Here is an 11,214-nt window from a genome sequence, read left to right as displayed (position 1 = left end):
TATTAGCAAGTGTAATTATGGAGCACATGTTAAGGTCGACGGAGCACATCTCCAAGGCGATGTACGTATATACTGACACATAATGATTAACATGAGTCAGAAACTATATAACATCAATGCTTTCTCTGAGGAGTTATTTTGATGCGATTACAGATGAAATGTATCTACTTGACGCGAATATAATTGAGAAAACATACATATTTGGATTAGCAAAGTGTAATTCAATGAGCCACATGTTGAGTCGACGAGAGCACATGCAAGCAGCACCTGACGCACCGGAAAAATGGATTAAACCGTCGCCCATAGCATGGACGACTGTACACATATATGCAATAAAAACTAATGATATTTAACACGAGTGTCCTAAGAAATAAATATATGCTACACATTTCAAAATTAATATGAGGTTTCTTTGAGGATATTATTTATTTCAGATCGCTAGATTAAGTTAACATGAAGATGTGATCGACACATGAAGCGGAACTATATAATGAGAAAACATCATAATATGCGCGAGTGTAATTTATTAGGAGCACATGTTGGGAGGTCGATGTGAGATGACACATTCCGAAAGCGAATTGTAAGCGCTCTATACTGACAATATGATGATGTACACCACGAGCTCAGAAATAAATATTATGAACATCCAATACTTTCTCTGATTAGTAGATTATTTATTGACTGCGATANCTACTATATATATATATATATATATATATATATATATATATATATGCTACTATATGATACTATATGCTACTATATGATACTATATGCTACTATATGATACTATATGCTACTATATGAAGCATTGATGTTACATATATTTATTTCTGACTCATGTTAATCATTATGTGTACATCGCCTTGGAGGTGTGCTCCATCGACCTCAACATGTGCTCCATNTTCTCTCTCGCTCTCTCTCTGTCTCTCGCTCTCTCTCTCTCTCTCGCTCTCTCTTTCCCTTCGCTTTTTCTTCTCTCTCTCTCTCTCTTCTCTCTTCTTTTTTTCTTTTCTCGCGCTCTCTCTCTTCCTCTGTCTCTTCCCCCTCTCTCTCTATCTTCCTCTCTCTTTCTCTCTCTCTCTTTTTTTTACGCTCTTTCTCTTTCTCTTTCTCTCGTTCTCCCTCTTTCCCTCGCTTTTTCTTTCTCTCTCTCTTCTCTCTCTCTTTTTTCTTTTCTCGCGCGCGCTCTCTCTCTCTCTGTCTCTTCCCCCTCACTCTCTATCTTCTTCTCTCTTTCTCTCTCTCTCTTTCTCTTTTCCTTACGCGCTCTCTCTCTCTCTCNCTTTGAGGCAGAAATTGAGTTTATAATTGTGCGTGTTTTGTTCTCTCTCTCTCTCGTTCGCTCGCCTCGCTCTCTCTCTCTCTCTCTCTCTCTCCTCTCTCTCTCTCTCTCTCCGCTCTGCGCTCGCGGCTCTTCTCTCTCCGCTCACTCGCTCTCACTTCTCACATACTCGCTAACACTCGTCACTATCGCTCTCCCTCTTCTCTCGCTCTCTCTCTCTCTCTGCTGTCTCTCACTCTTTTTCTGCTCTCGCCGCTGTGTTTGTGCGCGCGCGCGCGGGTGTGACTGTGTGTGTGTGTGAGTGCTGTGTGCACAACTGTGTGGTTTGATGGTTGGTTTGTGGGTATGTGTTGTGGTTAATGTGTGTGTCTGTCTGTCATATGTGTGACTGAGAGAAAGAAAAGAGCGCAAGAGATAAAGAGACCGAGCGCGGGTAAGAGAGAGAGAGAGCAACACGTGAGCAGAGAGAGCAGAGAGAGACGAGACGAGAGAGAGAGAGATTAGTGGTGTGGTGTGTGTGTGAATGTGTGTGTGTGTGTTGGGTGTGTGACGCATGCCCTGTGCTGTGTTTGCTTTGTGCCTGCGGCGTTGGCAAGCGTGCCATGTCTGGCTGTCTGGGGGTCTGTCTGTCGTTCTGTTTAGTCCTGTCTGCTGTCTGTCTGCCTTTCTGTGCTGTCTGCCGCTGTCTGTCTGTCCGGTCTGTCTGTCTCTCTGTCGTCTGTTCCTGTCTGTCTGTCTGTCTGTCTGTCTGTCGTAGTCTGTCTGATCTGTCTAGTCTGTCTGTCGGTCTGGGTGTGCTGTGTGTGTGCGACCCGCTGTCTGTCTGACTCTGTCCTGTCTTCTGTCTGTTTGTGGTGTGTGTGCGATGTCTTCTGCTGTCTTTTTTGCCTCTCTTTGTGCGTACCTACGCCGTGTGTGTAGTAGAGTGCGACGGAGAGTGGGAGTTGTATGGCGGTGTATGTGTGTAAGCAGAGGTTGCAAAAATGGGCCAAGTGGAGTGAGCAACAAGTGAGTGAGAGAGAGAGAGAAAAAGTTTGGCTTGTATGCTGAGATAGACATAGAGAAATGAAAGCAAATCGAGCGAGCGAGAGTAAAAAAGCGTTTGGTGAAAGAGAGAGCGAGAGAGAGCAGTGCGACAGCGAGAGTGAGAAAGAGAGGTCCTATAGTGTCAGTATATGCGTACATCGCCCTTGCACGATGCTAGCCTCCGTCGACCCTCAAGCATGTGCCTCCCATCAAATTTACACTTGTCTGAAATAATGCTAGTTTCTTAATTAGCTTCGCGTCATGTGTCCACCTCACACCTCCGCATCAAAATAACTTCCCTGAGCGAAAGCATTTACATTTGATGTTAATAGTTAATTTATTCTGCTCGTGTTTAATCATTATGTGTCAGTATATGGTGTACGATCGAGAGCCAAACAGGAATGGGTCGGAGGTCCGTGCTGCGCGCGCGGCTGATGTGTGTGAGAGAGAGAGAGCCTCGTGACGTGATGCTGCCTCTGCTGCCTTACTGTTGTGTACGTGGCGCTGCGTAGCCGTGCAAAGTGGCTAGCGTGCAACGCGTGCAGCGCCGAGAGAGCACGAGAGAGCAAACGGTGTGCGTCGTTTGGCTGTGCCTCCCTGTGTATTGTTTAGCTGAATCAAAGTACTTAATCCGCTTACTACGTACCAGCACTACAGCACAGCGACAAACGCTGCATAGGCCTTACACTCAGCCCTATTATAAATAAGCCCCCAGGGCTGGCGACTCCTGATAAGCATAGAGTAGCATGCAGTAATTTAAAAACCGGCTGAAATTTTCTGAAATCTCACGATGCTAAACAAACTCAAGTGCTATGAAAACATAATATCCCGGTGGTTGCGCCCTGCATTGTGTTGTCGTGATGTGCCTATTGATTATAGCGCTACCTTGAATTCTTACAGCCTCCGGCAGAGGCCGGTGTTACAAATTAACTAAACTTAAATAAACAGGATAGATAGCGGGCCCTATCTTGTCTCTGCTCCCTCTCTTCCTGTTTTTTACTCCTCTTTCACACACACAACACTCTCATCTGCTCTCTCTCTCTCTCTCTCTCTCTTCTCCCTTTTACTCTCCTTTCTCCTCTTTGCTTTTTTTTAAATGTTGTTTGCGGGCACAGAGGCCAAGGGGGTGTTTAAACACCCAAAAACACCCCCTCCCCCCCTGCGTACGCCACTGGCTCCATCGACCTCAACATGTGCGCTCCATAAATTACACTTGCTAATATATGTATATTTTCTCAATTATTGCCTCAAAATAAATATTCAGAGAAACCACTGATGTTACCTATATATTTCTGACTCATGTTAACTAGTAACATTGTCCTGATCCTCAAAATCCAATTGGAATTCTAGTGGTTCCTAATTCATACAAGTTTTATTTGTTTTGACAATAAAAGCATGGGGCAGCTGTATAGTTTCTGTTTGTAAAATTTCCATTTCGTTAAAAAGATATTTACGATTGAAGTGTTCGGATATGAAATTACTTTCACTGTGAAATGTGAAAAGCAGTTTATTTTCTCTGTGAACTGTGAACAGTACCCCCTCCCCTNAGTAGCGCGACGTGGCGCGCAGCCTAGCTTAAGCGATATGATTCCCTGTCGTCCGCGGGGCCCCCCCCCCCCCCCCCGCCGCTCTCTTCTCACTCTCTCTCGCTCTCTCGCCTCTCTCTCTCTTCTCGTCTCTCTCTTCTTCTCGCCTCTGCTCTCTCTCTTCTCTGCTCTCTCAGCTTCTCTCTCTCTCTCTGGTCTCTGCTCTCTTCTCTCTCCTCTCTCTCTCTCTCTCTTCTCTTGCCTCTCTCTCTCTCTCTCTCCCTACGCCCACTCTCTCGTCTGGCTCGCTCTCCTCTCTCTCATCTTCTCCTCTCTCTCTCTCTCTCTCTCTCTCTCTCTTCTCTCTAGTCTATCTCTCTCTCTCTTTGCTCTCTCTCTCTCTCTCTCTCTTTTTTTCCCCTTCTCCCCTCTTCTCTCTCTGCTCTCTCTTCTTCTCTCTCTCTCTCTCTTCGTCTATCTCTATCTCTCTCTATTGCTCTCTCTCTCTCTCTCTCCTTCCACCTCTGGCTCTCTCCGCTCTCTCCTCTCTCTCTCTCTCTCTCTCTCTCTCTTCTCGCTCTCTCTCTCTCTCTCTATCTCTTTCTATCTCTCTCTATCTCTATCTCTCTCTCTGCTCTCTCTCTCTCTGCTCCCACTCTCTTCTCTCGCCCTCTCTACTTTCCTCTCTTCTCTCTCTCTCGCTCTCTCTCTCTCTCTCTCTCTCTTCTCTATTATATAGGATCTCATATTCTCTCTTCTTCTCTCTCTCTCTGTCTCCCTCCACCTCTCTCTCTCGCTCTCTCTTCTCTCTCTCTCTCTCTCTCTCTCTCTTCTCTCTCTCTCTCTCTATCTCTTCTCTTTGCTCCCTCTCTATCTCTCTCCCTCCCACCTAAAGTTAGCAGTATTACTACAAGGACTGGCAGATCAACGGACGCTTAACATCACGCAAGATTCATGCCAAAAATTCATGTCTTGCAGTGGCGTAGCAAGCCAATTGCGAAAACCAGGGGGGCCAAGGCGACAGGCGCAGCGAACTGCACGAGGCGGTATGGGTGTGGGCGAGGGCGTTATTCCCTCACGGTGGAGATTTTTCGAAATTTCGTTGCATGAAAATGGCAATTTTTCTGCACACTAAAAATTCAAGTATTAGGGGTAACTTATATCACTGAGAAGTGGCATATGCTATACCTTATAACCCCCTCCTCGCTTTTTATGTTTTCCACCCGATCCGATCATACGTGGCACGATGGCCCTGGCTGTGGCGACCGGAAGGCTCCTGAGGTTACACACGACCATGTCGTGGACCCTGATGCTAGCAGTTGACAAATGCAGTGTACGAAGCCAGTGTTTTTCAGGAGGGAAGAAAAGAGTTAAGCGACCAAAGACAGCGCATGAAGCAATTTCTCACGGGGAGGGTGTTTCCCCTCCCACAGTAGGGTAATTTTTTGACAATATGCCTGATCAAATAGCATTTGCGCATTTCATTTTCATTATATAGAGTATAGAGTAATAGTGGTATTAGCAATCCCATTCAGGGCCCTTCTCTCTTAAATTTTGTACTCTCCGATCAGAGGCGGCGTCATGGCCTCCTGTGTCCCCCCCCCTTAGCTACGCCTATGTCCTCATTCGAAGCACTGACGGAAAATATTGGAATTAGTTTGATTTGTGTTTCGTTAGTCAATACCATGGCAAATGTTAGCATTGTATCGTCATAATACTGTTTCAAGTTCCTCATATAAAAGTTAAAAGTTCAAATTATTTTTTGAAAAAAAAGATAGAGAGGCATTATTGAATGAAATCGAAATAAAGATCTACGGGGCAAAAACAGCGGTAGATGTGTTGGAACTGCCACTAATGAATAAACATGCAATTTATTTTAAATTACAAAAGATGACATCGCTTTTAGAATACATTAGCGTTAAAGAATCACATTTAACATTTTGTTCGTTATAAAAAATGGTTTTGGCTTTCCTCTGAATGAAAGAATATATGATGAAAATTGATTTCACAATAAAACAAGGCGTAGCTGCCAACGATAGACCGCTCTTATTAAAATAAAGAAGAAATTTACAATGAAAAGAAATTGTTTTTTGCCTCCCCTGATAGAGAACATGTTAACTTAAATAGTGTTGAAATCGGATTTGAAATAAAAACGAGGTGGATGCCAATGCGCCGTCTATAAGTTTGAATATATCAAAGTCTATCGCACAAAGCATTTCACATTTCTATTCTTCGGTCAATAAGAGTGCCAGAACCATAATTCAATCAAAAGCCAACTTGCAACAAACACTGTAAATCGGAAGCAAAGTAAGAATATCTCCTCTTCTTTTAGTCATGTTTTTGTCTGACCTGCAGAAATCTGCAAAAGTATCAAGCTCTTTCTGCGTCTTTGTGCACGAGAACATTTGAGGATTTCGTTGACCATTTAATGTCATTCACTAACTCCTTGTTCAACGAAAGACGCAATGAGAGCAGAGAATCGTGGCCTGGGTCATTGTAGGAACGAAGTGTTAGACTTGACATGCTTCATTTTAGAGAATGTTGCGTTCAGCAGATGCCAGAAGTAACAGGTGAATTGTGGCCAGTCCTGTGAAGACGCGTGAGATGGCTAAGCAAAATTTTTTGTTTTGTTTCGTTTGTTTGGCCAATAAAACAGGGGGGGCATGGCCCTTGTGCCCCCCCTTTAGCTCGCCAGTGGCGGGGCTGTTAACACCCAAAACACCCCCCCCCCACTGCGTACTTGAGTCTCATCGACCATCACTGATGCGCTCCATAAATTACACTTGCTAAATATTCGTATATTTTCTCAATTATTGCTCAAATAAATATCAGAGAAAGCAATTGATGTGTAACCTATAATTATTTTCGACTCATGTTAACTAGTAACATTGTCCTGTCCTTCAAAATCCAATTGGAATTCTAAGTGTTACCTAATTCATACAAGTTTCTATTTGTATTGACAATAAAAAGCAGTGGGGCAGCGTGGTATAGTTCCTGTTTATAAAATTTCCATTTTCGTTAAAAAGTATTTACGATTGGAAGTGTTCGGCCATATGAAATTTAATTTTCACTGTGCTGAAATGCTGAAAAGCAGTTTTTTCTCTGCTGAACTGCTGAACAGTAGCCCCCCCCCCCCTTACCCCTTCTATATTTCGCGCTATGCGTATAAATTGTCTCGTTTGGGTTCACACCCAGATCGATAATGAATATTCAGCTATTGTGACGTGCAAGCCGTGCGACGCAATTTCGTTATATATAGTATGTACTACACATTGACGCGGATTTAGGAAAACATTATCATATATAGCCGTGTAATTTATGAGAGCAGCTGTTGAGTCGTCGACGGAGCACATCTCCAAAGGCCGAATGTACGCATATACTGACACATTAATTTATTAACACGAGTCAGCAAATAAACATATATCGTAAACATCAATTGTTTCTCTAGGAGTTATTTTGATTGCGGATTACAGATGAAATGCTATACACATGACCGCGAATATAATTGAAGAAACATTAACATATATTAGCAAGTGTAATTTATGGAGCACATGTTGAGGTGGGACGAGCACGATCTCCAATGGCGATGTACAACATCTATTATTACTGACAACATTAATGATTGACGTGAGCAAGAAATAGAATATATCGTAACATCAAATTAATGCTTTCTCTGAGGAGTTATTTTTGATGCGATTACAGATGAAATGTATACACATGACGCGAATATAATTGAGAAAACATACATATATTAGCAAGTGTAATTTATGGAGCACATGTTGAGGTCGACGGAGCACATCTCCAAGGCGATGTACGCATATACTGACACATAATGATTAACATGAGTCAGAAACTATGTAACATCAATGCTTTATATAGTAGCATATAGTAGCATATATATATATATATATACAAGCTGGCTACCACTAATACGTGCAATGCAAAGGCTATTGCACATCGCATAGCGTAACATTATACGCCTAGCATACGCCTAACATTATAGCCTACCATATATAAGTGACGTCATCATAGACCTGGAGGTGTGACCCATAGAGATGTATAAATAAAAATTTACTATACATACATTATTGTACTATTTTGTACATATTGTACTATTTATACATCTCTATGGTGTGACCCAAACGATGCACCCTATGGAAGAGACCATTGGCTTTCGTGTTTGCGACGGAAAAGGCCGAACGGAGCCGAATATAGTTGAAGGCTATCTGGGCGCCCCCTCTACACAATGAATGGTAATAACTTCCAAAACAAGTCTGTGACGTCACAGTAGTGTCGATGCCATTTTGCTAAGACATCGTTTTTCGTATCACATTTTAATCGCAGATCATCTGCAACTGGAGGCAGAATTAAGGCTATTGTTAACTGCTGTGTGGTTTTTCAATATTAGGTTAATACATCGATACAACTATTTCGTGAGAAATCGTCGAAACAGTGGAGTATTTGCACTGCAAACTTGACCATCCCTCGCAATGGCTTGTACAGCATTGAAAAGACCTGTAGACTTCGAACATATCCACAGTCCTCTACAGAGATCACCTAAACGAAGACGATGCATGCCTATGGTGATTTCGAATGGCAGTACGCAGACAAAATCCACACAGCCACAGCCAAATCCGTCACATTTTGGAGAAGTCCGACCTAAATACACACCAGGTAGGTGATACCAGTAGTCAGTACACTCGTTAGTTTTCGTAGTTTGATTTCGAACTTTCTGTCATATCCTAGATTCCTACGTAGCGAATTGACTTGTTCTACTAGTTTGCTGCTTTGCTTTCTAGACATAATATCTGTAACCTACGTCGTTTTCCATAACGAACTGCAATAATAGAAGCGCAATCTGGTATATATATCAGGGGTAGAAATTAACTTTTGTCTTGAACACGGGAGTCCAACGGACTCCCTACCCTCAAAAAGAGGGAGTCCGCAGCAAAATGAGGGAGTCCGCAGTCTGAGGTTCAAAAGTAAAGATATTTACAATAACGCATGTGCTTATTTTTAATATTCATGCAGTTGCACGTCTGCCAAATTTTCTTGGGCCATTAGCTGGAAAAATACGGTAATTCTGCGAGGCCGTGCTCCAGAACGAACTAGTCAGGTAGTCAGTATAGCAGAATTTTCAGGGAGTCCACGGTCTCCAGCATATGTCAAATCAGGGAGTCCGACAGTAAATCAGGGAGTATTTGACTCCGGACTCCCGTTAATTTTGCATCCTGTATACTATACTTTCCTGTAAGTATGACTATGACCGAGGTACTTAAACAAGCGAATCTTGTATCTTTTCAGAGCTCATTCAGGACAGGTTGCAGGCCGAGGTCCGGCGCATGCGCAAGCGGCGGCAGGTCATCTACGACGCGAATCGGCGCGGCCTCCTGCAGAGCTCCAGCCCGCCCCCTAGTGACAGCGACAGCGAGATGCCCTCGGTCGGGTCTCCCCAGCCGTCCACGTCCTCGCACTCCGCCATGACCACCTCCGGCACGCAGTGCAGAAAGGAGCTCAAGGAGCAGCCTCTGTTCACACTGAAACAGGTTTGCATCAGGTTTTATTTATTAGTTTAAAGATGGTGATGGTAGGCCTACGTTGGTGAAAGATATATCAACATGAGCTTGCAAGCTCCTCACTGTCAGTAGTATAATTAAAAAGCAAAAGCTTAACAAGTGGAAAATCATTGCAATCTTTCTTAGCGCTTTCTAACGCCATGTAGTCTTGCTTTCGCCTCCCTCTTCATCGCTCTATCTCTCTCTCTCTCTCTCTGTTTCTCTCCCTCTGTNTAGTAGACATACTATATATATATATATATATATATATATATAGGTCTAATATATAACTCTATGGTTAGTACACCGATTTGTCGCTCACAAGGTGGCAGCACTATACAGTTATGCTTCTCGCATCCTCTATATGGCTATGTATGAATGATGATAATTCGTTGTATACTTACATAGACTAAATGATCCAGGATAAAATCTGAAGGACATTGATTCTTTTTGCATATGGCGAACAGATGCTGAGTAGATGATTTTGCCGGGGGGAGCATGTAAACTATATATATATATATATATATATATATATATATATATTATAGTAATATACTCAGCTACTACAAACGTCTACAAAAACCTGTGTACGATTGTGTTATTCTTCCCTGCGACTAACTTTTATGAATGTAATGTAGGTAAGCAATTGGTTATCGCTATGGTAGTAACTTTCCTATGTGACATTTTCTATGTGACATATTTCTCTAGCATGTTCGAAAACGTGTTCTATGTACACACAAGCAAACTAACATTCACTCCTGCCGACTTGCGATAAACACCTTTCGCAGATTCTTTTGAACATGGCAGTCTAAGAACGTTACTCGATGCAACATTACAGTCGTGTATCAATGTATGTTTCATATGGCACGAGCCACGGCACCAAATTTTGACCAAACGTACTATCTATCTTATCTTCTTCCTTCACGTCATTCTCTCATCGACTGAGTCTTCGCTGCTGCTTGGGTAATAACCCATCGTGTGTTCTTCTTAAGGTAGGCAATGTAACGGTGCGGCTTGTGGTTTGGTGTGATGAGATAGTGGGGTCGGTGGTCACTACTCAGTCCCAACAACGAGTGCCACTTGTTCATGTTGACCGTAGGCAGAGAGTACTAGTCCCCGGTCATTCCGCCGCCTATCTTTGTATAAGGTGGTCGCTCTACTCGTTGGCGTCACCCAGAGGTATCTACTTAACCACAAGTCAGTAACACGATGCTGTTCTATTCTGACACCTCTCTCTCTCTCTCTCTCTCTCTCTCTCTCTCTCTCTCTCGCTCTCTCTCTCTCTCTCTCTCTCTCTCTCTCTCTCTCTCTCTAGAGCATAAGGTTCCGTGGTATAGAGTATGAGGTTCGCTGGCATGCAGTGTATTGTTCCGTGGTATAGATTGTAAGATTCCGTGGTATACAGTGTGAGGTTCCATGGTATACAGTGTGATGTTTCGTGTTATACAGTGTGAGGTACCGTGTTATACAGTGTGAGGTTCCGTGTGTGTTCAATGTGAGGTTCCGTGGTATAGAGTGTGCGGTTCCGTGTTACACAGTGTGAGGTATCGGCATGTGCACTGCCAGCGTCAGTTATGTATGTATGGGGGTTATAACATGATGATCGTCAACTGTGCGATGAGTATAGCATTGGTATGTACATAGTGACAGCACGACGCTGCGTGCATGTTCATTGCGCGCTCCTCTTATACCTGCAGATTTCGCTGCGAATCGATCCGCTCTGAAAATATTATCGTAAAATATTTGTCGGATATAACTACTGGAAATTGATAGGCCCCGCGTGTGGACAGAGGCGCAGTGTCAGGGCTCTATGACGGACCGT

The 11,214-nt window shown here is 43.3% G+C and overlaps 1 protein-coding gene across 1 annotated transcript in view; it reads left to right on the top strand.

Moving 5' to 3' along the window:
* Window positions 1–8,118: 8,118 nt before the first annotated feature.
* Window positions 8,119–11,214, top strand: part of LOC106812008 — a gene marked incomplete at its 3' end in the record, with an annotated part of 100,500 nt that continues 97,404 nt past the window's right edge. Inside the window, exons 1-2 of the mRNA XM_014815760.1 lie at window positions 8,119–8,511; window positions 9,142–9,394. Of these exons, the coding sequence (XP_014671246.1) occupies window positions 8,328–8,511; window positions 9,142–9,394 (437 nt within the window). The remainder of the gene's footprint in view (window positions 8,512–9,141; window positions 9,395–11,214) is intronic.

This window comes from Priapulus caudatus, unplaced genomic scaffold (genome assembly GCF_000485595.1).
Source record: "Priapulus caudatus unplaced genomic scaffold, Priapulus_caudatus-5.0.1 Scaffold600, whole genome shotgun sequence".
In the NCBI taxonomy this organism is placed as follows: Eukaryota; Metazoa; Priapulida; class Priapulimorpha; order Priapulimorphida; family Priapulidae; genus Priapulus; species Priapulus caudatus.
Note: the sequence above shows the minus strand (reverse complement) of the source record. Positions and strands in the feature narration are given on the sequence as shown.